Here is a 13,222-nt window from a genome sequence, read left to right as displayed (position 1 = left end):
TCCAAGATTCTTTTGTCTCTGTTTCAACAACCCCAAAGGCCAGTGGAAAATATTGATCATTGGGGTCCCTCCCCACTGCTATCAACAACTGACCTCCATATTTAGTCTTTAGATGACAGCCATCCACCCCAATAAAATGTCTACAACCATTTATGAACCCTTTTTTACATCCCTCAAAACAGAAATAGAAAGAACCAAACCTTGGTTGGATGGAAGGTGATGGTCTCTCAATATAGTGTTTCCAGCACTCACCCTATGCAATTCAGCTGCATACCTCCACAAATTTGAATATTGCTTGTCTGCATCCCCTTCTATCATTTGTCTTGCTATCATTTTTGCTTTCCATGCCCTGCCCACAGTGATACCCACTCCATAATTTTGCCTCATATCTTGAATAATATCACAGATCCTCGAGTTGTCACAAGTCTGCATTTTCTTTACCACAGCCTTGGCCACCCACGTTGAATTTGCAGTTTTGTTATCCAAAACCCTAGCACGTGTGTGGGTGTCCTTTATAGTCTTAATTGCATAAGTGTGCTTGTGGCCCACTTTGGAACAAAGCATTAAAAAACCACACTTGGCCTTACATTCAACTCTCACCCTATATCCCTCATTTTTTACAAATGTTATTTCCCTTCCATTTAAAACTGTCCACTCACGTATAGCCACCCTAAAGTCATCTAGGGAAGTGAACTCCATACCCCACTTAAACTTAAAATCCTTTGTAAGTTGTTCTTTCTTAAACTTTTCAAACTTGGGCTTTTTGTCATCTTCTGAGTTATCAGGGTCAGAACTATTAAGCTCTTCACTAAGGTACTCCTCCTCACCATCATCACATTTCTTCTTCTTTGGACATGGTAACAAACCTGCAATGACTGGATCCTCCCTGATTGGTACAGTGACATCAATACCATCAAGCTCATCAAACCCATCAACAATGGCAGTTGTCCTTTCATCCTCACTATAATTAAAACCTTCAACAACCTCTTCATCACTAACCTCTAAATCAGACACAAACTTAGGGGTGCTACCAACTACACTTGGATCATGTTCCACAAAAATTTCCCCATCCACTTGCATCGCACAACCATAGGCAGCAAAATCATAGGCATCCCCATCATTTCTAATCTGAAAGTAATTAGGGTCTATATCAACTATTTTGGTCCACAACCTAAAAGACCCTTCTAAGTACCCCCACCTAGTTACTAAGTTAAGAACATGATGCATTGTCCACTCATCTATATGTTCCCCAGAAATCAGAGTAGAAACACCACCCTTGTAAATCGTTTCACCATCATTATTATCAATAAACTCTCCTCCATGTCAAAACACAACATTAAACAGTACATTATTCTGAAATGTTAAACGTAATGTAAGAAAAAAGTTTACAAAACCATGGTAGAATCAAGTTACAGACAACGATTAAGGGAACTAACCTTTGAACATTCGACGTTGCCGTCCATTGATTCGTCTTCCTCCACTGCGTTGTGCTTTCAAGTCGTCTTCTCCAACCCAGAACTATGAAACCTAGCTTTTCAAATTCACGGGGGGTAAACCTAACATAAAGGATTCTTCACGAATTTTATTTTTAAAAATTATGCCTTTTCCACGTAAGCCAATCAGTCAAAGCCCAGTCAGCATTAGTTTACACTTTTATAAGGGTGTCTTCTTAAAAAAAAGGTTCAGGGGGGCAAATCTGAAACACGCCCTAATGGCAAGGGGTGAATTGCATTTGACCCAAATATTAAATGTTCAAGAGACTAAAATTGTAACAACTAAATTAATATTCATCAAAATCAATAAAATTTTAATAATAAATATTTGATTAGTGGGTCAATCGATTTTCTGGGTTCGAATCCAATTTTACCCAAAACCCGCATTTTTAGTGGGTTTTTTAGTTTTTAAACACATATCCATCCAATTACTTGACCCAATCCATTTTTTTGTGAGTTTGACTGAGTTTTGTGGGTTGACCCAACCCATGTACACTCCTACTCACATCCCCATAAATTTTCATACTAAGAATCTTCTTAGTAGCGCCTAGGTTTTTCATGTCAAAATCCTTTATCAACTTGATTTTTTGTTTATTTACAGCATATAAATTATTAACAACAATCAACATATCATTAAAATAAAAGAGACGCTACTACGGAAAACCCATTTAATAACAGTTAGCAAGTACATATAACCACGTGGGTTCAGTCGTTGTTATGTAGAGTGTTGTCGTAAATGTGTTACTTACAATCACGGTCCTGGGACCGTTGTTGTATTATAGAAAGCGCGCGCGATATCACAATGGTTAGCTATTCTAACCATTGTGATAGCCCTAATTGTCCCAGGTTCGATTCTCAACAACGACATTTTTTGAACATAAATTGTTATTCATCACGGTTATATTAGATAACCGTTGTGGTAAGTACCCATAATTTATTATATACTACGTAGATTGCTTGTTTTTTCATACACCTCATTAAAGAAATACAACCATTCAAATTGATGAAGAAGTATTTAATATGAAAATTAAACTATTCTTGAAAACCAGCTTAAAACAAACCATTGTCTTCCGAATTGCATGCCTCTCATCATTCATTTCCCGCTCTTTAACACATAAAATATGATTCAATAGTATGATTCATTTATTGCATTGATTCCTTCAATTCTAGTTTAATTTGAACAACATCAATATATTGGTTGGATCTACCTCATTGTCGTCACTTATCATCGTGATTGTTATAATGATAATATATCAATGTAATGAAGGAATCAGGTTATTGAATCACATTCTAAATGCTAAAGAGCGTGAAATAAATGATGAGAAGGATGCAATGCGGAGAACATTGATTTATATAAGTTAGTTTTCAAATACAACTTAATTTTCATATTATAAGTTTCTATGTTTCAATTTAAATGAATGTATTTTCAATGAAAGTTTAATGAAACAAACAATCTACATAGCATATAATAAACTATATTTCATCTACTGTCAATTTGTATAAGAATATATAGAACAAAATATTGGTAAGTCACAAGAAGTCTCTTTCTTGTGACTTAGCAATGTTTTATTCTTGTTTTGAGAACAATTGTCAACAACAATAACATACAACAACACAACAAATACACGCAACAACATAAAAAAAAACATTTCAGAAACAAAACACTAACATCATACAACACCATAAATATTAAATTGTTTCAAGAACGCACCTTTTATTGAAAATGATTGTGGAATTATTATAAATTATGAAGTTCATCTAGTTTGTGATGTTATGTAAAAAATACAAGGTGGATGAAGTTTCCACAATAATTTCATACTTCTTGTATTTTTTCCATAGCAACGCAAACCATATGTACAATAGCTACGCACGCGCTTTGTTAAGGTGGTGAAGACGAATATGAAAAAATCATGTCAACAAACATTTATCAACAACAATAGTAAAGCTAATGACGACGAAGAAGAGAAAAATCTTATGAAAATCATGTGAAACATAACAACAGCATTCACGAATACGAGAGTATAAGGAAGAAGAAGAATATCTCCATGTATGAAGAACAAGATCGATGGTTATTCTGTAGAATAGGAAAGCTAATGATGAAGAAGAGAAAAAATGGGTGCTAAGGTTTTGCTGTCAAGGATACGGTGATACTGTCCAGAAGCGAGAGTTTATTCGCTTATATATAGGTAAAATTGTCACAACGGTTTTGAGTACCAAGAGTTGTGATATCCTTTTATTTAATTTTTTAAAACTGAATAAAAAAGAAAAAGCGCGCCTTAACAGGAGTAAAAAATTTATGACGCTGAGGTTCGAACCCATGAAAGGTGAATTTTATCACCACGGTGAGCATAACAACCGTTATTATATCCTAACAAATTTTAATTTAAAAATAAAAACAAATGTTAATGCCTGAGAGTTGAGATGTCACTGCAGTGTTTGGAAGAACCGTGGTGACTTGGGCGTTGTTGTTTGCGCGTTTTGTAGTAGTGAGACATCACCAATGCTCTTAATATAAATGCAACACTCAGACTCACACCTTATATAGTTAATCTGAAACATGTATAAATTAAATTATTTGTACATTTGCTTCGGAGACTCCTTTAAATCATACAAAAACCTATTCAATTTACAAACTAGTCTTATGTGTTTAGTGTCACTGAATCCCTATGCCTGCTACATGTAAATTTGTAATCTTGATTATCGTGGAGAAATATTATCTTCACATCTATCTGCTCTAAATGCATGTCTCGGAAGACTACCAAGTCTAACATAGTCCTGATAAAAACATGACTGGAGAGAAAATCTCATCATACTCAATCTCCTTCTACTGTGAGTACCTATTTCCCTCAAGAAATCGAATAAGTGCCCATGTCTATTTTTTCTTCAAAGACTCCATCTCGTCCACCATTGTATTCATCCACTTATCTTTCTCTTGACTAGGAGAATACTCAAACAACTATAGGTGGATGAAGACCTAAAAAAATAAAAGAAAATATTAAAAAAGATTTCGAAATTAATAAATTGGATAAAAACACAATGTTGTATAGAACATTATGGCAAAATTTGATCATGTAATTAGCTGATGCCAAAATCTTAACCTCTTTTTAAAATACAATAAATAAATCTTGAAATTCTCTTAGATATTCTAACGAGAGTGCCGAAATAATCTCACTTAACAAAAAAGTAACCCACATTTTTCGCGTTTGTTTAAACGGAATACAAATTTTCTCTTACCTACCTCTACCCTAATAACTCCTGCATTAGTGCATGGAGTCTTTCAAAACAACACCAACAAAAAGCAAGTGTTATTAAATGATTCTTTTACGAACTTTCATTTCGTGACTACTGCAAAGCACCCACTCTCTACCTTCTACACCACCGTCAATCACCGCCATCCACGTGTCCGGTGATTGACATGGACGCTCACACTCCTCTCCTCAACGGCGCCGCCTCCTCGTCTCCGGCGTTGTTGGAGGAAGACGGCGATTACGCCGAAGTGAAAGGCTTTAAACAAGCCAGAAAGGTTTTCGCGATTGAAACAACGCGAATATGGACAATTGCACTGCCGATAGTTTTCAATATTCTGTGCCAGTACGGTGTTAACTCCATCACTAATATCTTCGTTGGTCATCTCGGTAATATTGAACTCTCTGCTATTTCGCTTATTAACTCTGTCATTGGCACTTTCGCTTTTGGCTTCATGGTTAGTCCTTTTTTTTTTCATTCACAATGCTTTTCAATAATAATCTATGAAGCACAGACACCAGAAACACTACTCATACACCAGAAACACGACACTGACAGGAAGATAACAATACCTTCATTAATATAATCAAGATTATTCTGTTAAACCTGTAGTTAGGTATGGGGAGTGCGACGGAGACGCTCTGTGGTCAAGCTTTTGGAGCTGGACAAGTTCAAATGCTTGGTGTTTACATGCAACGCTCGTGGATAATTTTATTTGTGACGAGTTTATTTTTGTTGCCGATATACATATTTGCTGCTCCGATTTTGAAACTTCTTGGCCAACAGAAAGATATGGCTGATCTTGCTGGAAGTTTTGCGCTTTTAGTAATTCCTCAGTTTCTCTCACTTTCCTTTAATTTTCCAACACAAAAGTTTCTTCAGTCTCAGAGTAAGGTTAGTGTGATTGCGTGGATTGGGTTGGTTGCTCTAATTTTGCATATTGGCTTGCTCTGGCTCTTGATTTATGTGTTAGAGTTAGGATTAACCGGTGCAGCGATTGCATTTGATGTTACGAGTTGGGGAATTACGTTGGCTCAACTTGTTTATGTGGTGGGTTGGTGTAAGGATGGATGGAATGGATTGTCGTGGTTGGCTTTTAAGGATATATGGTCCTTTGTTAGGCTATCGATTGCATCCGCTGTTATGCTTTGCCTTGAAGTTTGGTATATGATGAGTCTCATTGTTCTTGCTGGTCACCTTGATAATGCAGTGATTGCTGTCGATTCCATCTCTATATGGTAAGATCATGCTTTCGGGTCTTGTTTGGATAAACAGCTTAATGAAGCCATTGTAGTATAACTGCTTAAGTTCTTTTGTATAAGCGCTTATAGCATCTTTTGTTTATGCATTCAATGATGTTTTGTAGCATGAATTACAATGGATGGGAAGGCATGATCTTCATTGGAGTAAATGCAGCTATAAGGTATGCAGCCGGAAGTTATGTCTTACTCTTGTTAGTTATTCCAATTTATGATTGATCTAATTCCAAGGCACCTAGATGTCAAGTTCCTTGTTATGAGTCTAATCATGTTATGCGTCTACTTGTTAAATATGCATAACAACTTCACATTATTAGCAATGGATGCGTAACGTTTTTCTGTAGTCATGTTTGTTTCACCTTTGTAATTTTTCTTGTTTGCAGTGTCCGAGTTTCCAACGAACTTGGACTTCGACATCCAAGAGCTGCCAAATACTCCGTCTATGTGACGGTCATTCAATCTCTTTTCATGGGAATATTCTTCATGGGTGTTATTTTGCTAACCAAGGACTATTTCGCCATCATTTTTACCAATAGCGAGCCTTTGCAAGTGGCGGTTGCAAAACTAGGAGGCCTCCTTGCTGTGACAATGGTTCTAAACAGCGTTCAACCAGTGATTTCGGGTATGAATCTGTTGCCATTTTCGCTGTCTACTTCATGAAGGGTAATAGATCATCTCCTTGGTTTATCTCCAATTCACAAATTTGAAAATTTTCTTACAGGCGTTGCTGTTGGAGGTGGATGGCAGGCCTTGGTGGCTTACATCAACATAGGTTGTTATTACTTGTTTGGGCTTCCATTAGGGTACCTTCTTGGTTATGTTGCAGAATTGGGGGTTAAGGTAATGTATTAACTATTCATTATTCTATTTATATTTGTTTCTAAAAACTTCATAAATTTTGTAAAACATACACTTTTTCGATTTGGATCTGCAAAAACGAGAAATAAAGGAAAATATTAGAACCCGTTTCCTTCTAATTGTGTCCTGTTTCTAATGATTCTGATTTTTTTTTCTGTTTAGGGACTTTGGGGAGGTATGATATGTGGAATTCTCCTCCAGACATTGCTGCTATTGGGGATACTTTACAAAACCAATTGGAACAAAGAGGTAGGCATTACTTCTCATTCTAAGACTCATGTTGATATTGATCAGTTTTGAACTTCAAGGCAACATAGTCACCCTTTTTGTTTCTTATATCCATAACTAGCTTGATTGAATTTAGAGGCTTTCGTTGCTTTAAATTTCTTAACTCTTCTCAAATGTAGGTCGACGACACATCTGCACGCGTGCAGCAATGGGGTGGACAATCCGCTGAAGTTGACAAGACATAGCTTCTGCATAAAGTTGCATATATCTCCCACTTCCTATGTGTTCTAAGTAAAATTAGGAACAATGGTCTCAAAAGTCTTTTCTGACCATTTTGCACTGTAATCTAGTAGTTGATTTCTTTCAATTAGTTACATGACAATATCTGTCTTATGTTTTGTGTTGTTGCTGAGAAATGGTGAAGACATAAAAGAAAAGCATTCATATTTTTGCTGATTTATTTTCCATATTTAAGTTATATATCATCTTAGTGAAAAATTGGAACCATCAGGGCTTTTCTTTTACTCTTGCATGTCTATCTTATTATAATGTATGTGTATGCTTAGTTTTGATTAATATGGTGTAGGGTAAAGCTATTTTTTCAGTCAATAGGGAAAAAAACAGACCAAGAGGAAACTTAGTTCCAAGCCTGATACTCTTAAAACATCAACAATAATACAAACTGAGGAGGATAGTCACTCTGAATTTCATGTAAATAATCTGAAGAAGCACCTTGCTTGGCGAACCCATTGGGAGGATGCATGGATGGAAGCACCATCTTTGATTCCAAGATCTTTACACTAACATTCCAAGTATGAGATAAGCCATTGGTGATAACCAGTAACTCAGTAACAAGATTACCATCAATGCCACATAAGTCTGAAATCTATTCTCCATTATGATTTCAAAGCAATCCTCCATTGCTCAAACATGACCAATTTACCATGAATATTAACTTCGATTACTCCATTGAGAGGGGGATGCCAAGTGACCTCCCACACGTAAGATGAATAAGCATCAATGTCCAAGGTATGAAATGAATGATAGAATAGAATCATAGCTATGAAATGAAACTCTAAATTAAGGGTGTGTTAAGTTCATCATATATTTAAATTGCATATTACAAATAATTCAGTTAATTAAATTTAAATTAAAAATTGTTTAATTAATTATTTTAAAATATTATTTTAATTCTTTTTAGAAAATAAAATTATTCGGAAAATATATATATATATATATATATATATATATATATATATATCTTTTGAATAACAGGAAAAAAATTCATATATTTTTTAAACTAACTTTCAACCAAACAACAAACCAAGCTTAGAGCGCTTAGTCTCCAAACCAAGCATAGATTTTGCACTGACCGATCTCAAACCAAGACGAAGTTTTGAGTTTGCTATCCTCCGAATTGAAATAGATTTTTATACAAGCTAACCGTGAATTGAACCGAAATTTATTTGTGTTGATCTCGAACCTACTAAGTTTTTACACCAGGCTGAACTCAGAAATCAAGAGAGATTTTAACCGAGTTGGTCTCAGATTGATAAAGCTTTTAACTGGGCTGAGGTCAAGAACCATTATAGAGATTTTCATTGGCTGATCTTCACGAACGAAAAGAGAGATTTTTCTTCAATGGAGATACTCACGAACCAAACGAAGACTTCCTAATAAATCCCCTAATAGAAACAATAGCTTTTAAATGGTAATCTCACACCCAAAAATATCAACTTTCTATGAAAGAATCATTTACAAAAGAGAAAATACACTTTGGGTAAATTTACAACGTCGCCCTTTCCCTGGACAAATATCATCACTTAGACTCAAGAACACTCTCTAAACACTATGGCTAAAATATGTGAGAAAATATAAGAGATTTAGAGAGGTAGCGGAAGAAATGAAAAGTGAGGTTTTTCACGTTTCCTGGATATGAAAAAGGGATATAAAAGCTCTCTATTTATAGGCCAATACATGGTATAAATTTGGAAATAATCCATGGGCCTATTCAATCGATCAGGCTAATCCATTAGACAACCTAAATAATTGATTGTTAAGGCCACAAATAAAATGTTTTGATATAGAGTCATTACTAATCATTAATAGATTGTCCCAATCGATTTTAAACTTAACCAAGCATGATTTAATCAATTAGGTTTATGGTCTAATCAATTAAAGTCCCCAAATCAATTAGACATTCTCCTAATCAACAAACTAAGCCTTAAAAACAATTTTGTGGTGATTTAATTAAAACATAAGAGGCTTCTTAAGAGTTTTTTGCTTCAAGAATTTGGAAGGGCTAGTCTCGGTGAGGGCGTTCCCTTTGACACCCCTCTTGCCTCCTTTTGTGATTAGGCCGCCTTGGTAGCTTTTTGAACTATTAGTCTATTGCTCTTGACTTTCTGCCTTTTTTCTAGCACGACGGGCTTTCCTCTTAAATACTAAAACAAACACTACCTTTTTTGCACACAAAAAAAAAAAAGAAAAAAGAAAAAAGAAAAAGAATGCTATGAGTAACGGGGCAGGTAAATAATCCTAACATTTTGAGAATAATTGTGGATCTATGCGCTTACAGGTATGAAGAAGATGATCCTGCTGTAAAACCTTCCTAATATTTTGATGACGAAAACCTAATGATTGATGAAGTTGGTGGTGATAACTTTAAAAATTGTTGATGATGGAGATTAACTTGAAAACATATCAAGCCTCGTCAAGTGGAGACTCAAGGTTCCATTAACGTGTTTATATGATCGGTGTATCTAGAAAAGGAACTTCAAAGCCTCAGAGTTGTGAAAGAGAGGAAGTGTGAAAGCTTGTGTGGTCATGTCTGTCTGAATGACTAGAATCTTGTGAAAGTATGAGAGTAACTCCTAATACACTAAGGTCTCGCTCTCTCTCTCTCTCTCTCTCTCTCTCTCTCTCTCTCTCTCTCTCTCTCTCACACACACACACACAAAACATTTTAAAAACCTCATTCTTAACTAATAAAACACGTAAAAATACTTTAAAGCCTTAGCTTATTTATTAGAAAAGTTTCAGTTTCATTAAGAAAAATTGAACTACCTAACAGATTAAATGATTAGTTTGGGTCATGGATATTTTCCTTTTTTTAGCCAATTCTTCTCCTATATAAAGGAGGCGTTTCTTTTTCTTATTACACACCAGAATTCTGAATTTCTCTATTTCTCTGGAACTTCTCTCTCTCTCTCTCTCTGTATATATATATATATATATATATATATATATATATATATATATATATATATATATATATATATATATATATATATATATATATATATATATATATATATATATATATATATATATATCACCAAAGTTGCCTTAGTGTCTTGCGAGTGAAAAATACCTGTGAGGAATAATTTATATTGGTTTCATGCCATTGTTACTATTCTCTAAAGTGTGATACTCTTAGAAAATTGAGTTTGATTCTTGAGATTAACCAGTCTTAAAAATATTGTTTGGTTACAACTTAGCCTGAAAAAGTTCTATTTGGTTATTGAAATTAGCTTGGAAAATCTCTAATCACTTTGTTAGCTCAACCTGGATAAAAGATTTATTTTGGTTGGGGGACAAGCCATTGTAAAATATCTAGATTTTATCATTTCAAAGGTTCGTGTCATAACCTATAAAAGCTTAATTTTATGGTCAAAATCTCAAGAAGAACTTTTGGGGATAGGAGTGGGCCAGCATTCGACCGAACCTGGATAAATAAACAGTGTCATTTGTAACACCCTTCTAAACCCACATAAATTTTACAAATAATTTTATTTAAAATCACCACACAAGGGTGTCACACTTCATAAAAACATACACAGTTCTATCATGTTCCGTAACACGGGTTACATCAATAATAATAACTCTTCGTAGCCATACATATTCATGGTATTCATGCCACTTCAATAATTATTTAAAACATCGCAGCGGAATCATCATCATTTAAAATCCTCAAACTTTCAAACTCATGACATTTAGTCTCATAAAAGAGTTGAAAATAAAATTAATCCAACAATTAAATTCTTGCAAAATCATCACATAATAATGATATAAAAACTCAATCAAGTGTTCCCAACATGATGTTACATATCAGAGCAAGACACCTCTAAATTAACGGAAAACTAATAAATATTCCAAGGAGTTATCTTCCTTACTTCCGCAGCTACTCCTGAGTATCTGCGCGTTACCCACGTGGAGGCAAAATTCAAACAGAATGGGTGAGTAATCATAATTAATTATAAAAGATATAAGAGAAAAGTAAAATTTCACAAGTATAGTCTACAATTCAACAACATCAATACAAAGTATACTCACACATCCATTCATCATAAATAACACACATACAACTATCATCATAGAATTCATCATGTAAGCACTTAGCGGCTTAATATTCAGCACAACTCACATCATCAACAAGATTATGCTATGTCACATAAAATGTTATGCAATGACACTGACTCAATGCATGTGGTGCCAATTATGAACACCCGATTCATTTTCCTTCATGAACTCCACCACAATATCGATTCCTTCTTGGAACAGGAGCACATCACTAATCGCTACCATCGCCATAGTAACGCTTCACTAAAATCCCCTGACAAGAAATTCTAGTTACTCGCACTCGATCCATCACCATAGAAACAAGGCCACATCATAAAAAGAACCGAAGTTCCCTTATTATATATGTTTGGAATCTCAACATACAACAACAGCAACACACATATATTCGACCGCGGCTAGTCAAGTGTGTCCTCAACATCATATTCATCATTAATAATATTATATATATATATATATATATATATATATATATATATATATATTTAAAACATGTATCATCATCAAGGTATCATCTTAATATCATCGTAATAACATCATCGCAACATCATCAATTCGTCATAAAACAAGTTATCAAAAACACATATAACACACAACTGGGGATGGCAACGGGTCGGTGCGGGTTTTACACTATCCGAATCCTCACCCGAAATTGGCACCCGAACTCGTACACAAACCCAAAAGCTATTCGGGTGGCAAAATGACACCCACACCCACACCCACACCCGTTGGGTTCGGGTTTTTTCACCCAAACCCGAACCCGCAATAAAATATATAAAATACATTTTCCTACAATTTTTCTACATCTTTCCACAATTTATATATATATATATATATATATATATATATATATATAAACAAGTGTGATTTCGGGTTTCGGGTGCGGATTTTACACTACCCAAACCCGCACCCGAACCCAAACCCAGTCAACTCGGGTTTTCACCCGTTAACTCGGGTTCGGGTGGGCCCCGCGGGTTTAGGTTTGCTTGCCATCCCAAACACAACAATCCACATCCCTAAACAAATTAGGTACTGGAATAATACTCAAATAGTTAATCTAATTATATCATGGTATAGTTCTGTGTGTCGGCTTCCCAACTCTTTGAACGGTGCATCAAACAGAGTCACAAAACTCCAGTTACGATGTGTTCTGCCTTCGCTGCCTTCGCTACCAGTCTGCTCGCCCAACCATCGCCTTGAAAAGTTCGTCCTTTTGACCCTCTCTCGCCTGGAGACATAGTGGCAAAATCCTCACCTGGAACTCGCCCCAAGCTCGTTCGGCAAAATTCACGATTGTACTCCTTTCGCTGCTTTATTCGCTCGGTGAAGTGTCAGCCAAATCCTTGCCTCATGCCCGCCCGATGAATACGCGAGTCAACAACCTTTCAGGTGTGATTCGCTTCTGTCTCAGACCCCTAAGTCTCACCGCCTCACACTCTCCTGGCGACACACCGGCAAAATCATTGCCTCTGGCTCGCCCGACGAATCTGCTCGATTAGCAACTTCACAGTTAATTCGCCGCAGTTCCCGATCATTCCAGGGTCGATTTTCAGGTATCAAATTCACCAATTATACATCATAACCATCATAAATCACTGTTTAACACAAATTTATCGACACATACATATGCAGTTCAACTCATGGCATATCAACATCATTATCAACAATTATTCATACGCAATCATCATGAATCAATAGAATCAACAAAACATACATATACCACAATTACTCATCCTTTCCCTATTATTCCTAGCAATCGATCTCTCAAGGTCGAATGGT

At 35.5% G+C, this 13,222-nt stretch overlaps 1 protein-coding gene across 1 annotated transcript; it reads left to right on the top strand.

Annotated features, from left to right (window-relative positions):
- The first annotated feature begins 4,730 nt into the window (after positions 1 to 4,730).
- Positions 4,731 to 7,572, top strand: LOC131612647 (protein DETOXIFICATION 35-like). Its single transcript, XM_058884413.1, has 7 exons — positions 4,731 to 5,196; positions 5,352 to 5,977; positions 6,106 to 6,162; positions 6,382 to 6,620; positions 6,720 to 6,838; positions 7,019 to 7,105; positions 7,264 to 7,572. Exons 1-7 carry the CDS (start codon positions 4,909 to 4,911, stop codon positions 7,327 to 7,329), a joined length of 1,482 nt encoding a protein of 493 aa, XP_058740396.1. The 5' UTR covers positions 4,731 to 4,908; the 3' UTR covers positions 7,330 to 7,572.
- The last annotated feature ends 5,650 nt before the right edge of the window (positions 7,573 to 13,222 follow it).

This window comes from Vicia villosa, linkage group LG1 (assembly GCF_029867415.1).
Source record: "Vicia villosa cultivar HV-30 ecotype Madison, WI linkage group LG1, Vvil1.0, whole genome shotgun sequence".
Lineage (NCBI taxonomy): Eukaryota > Viridiplantae > Streptophyta > Magnoliopsida > Fabales > Fabaceae > Vicia > Vicia villosa.
This window is presented reverse-complemented; position numbering and strand designations above follow the sequence as displayed.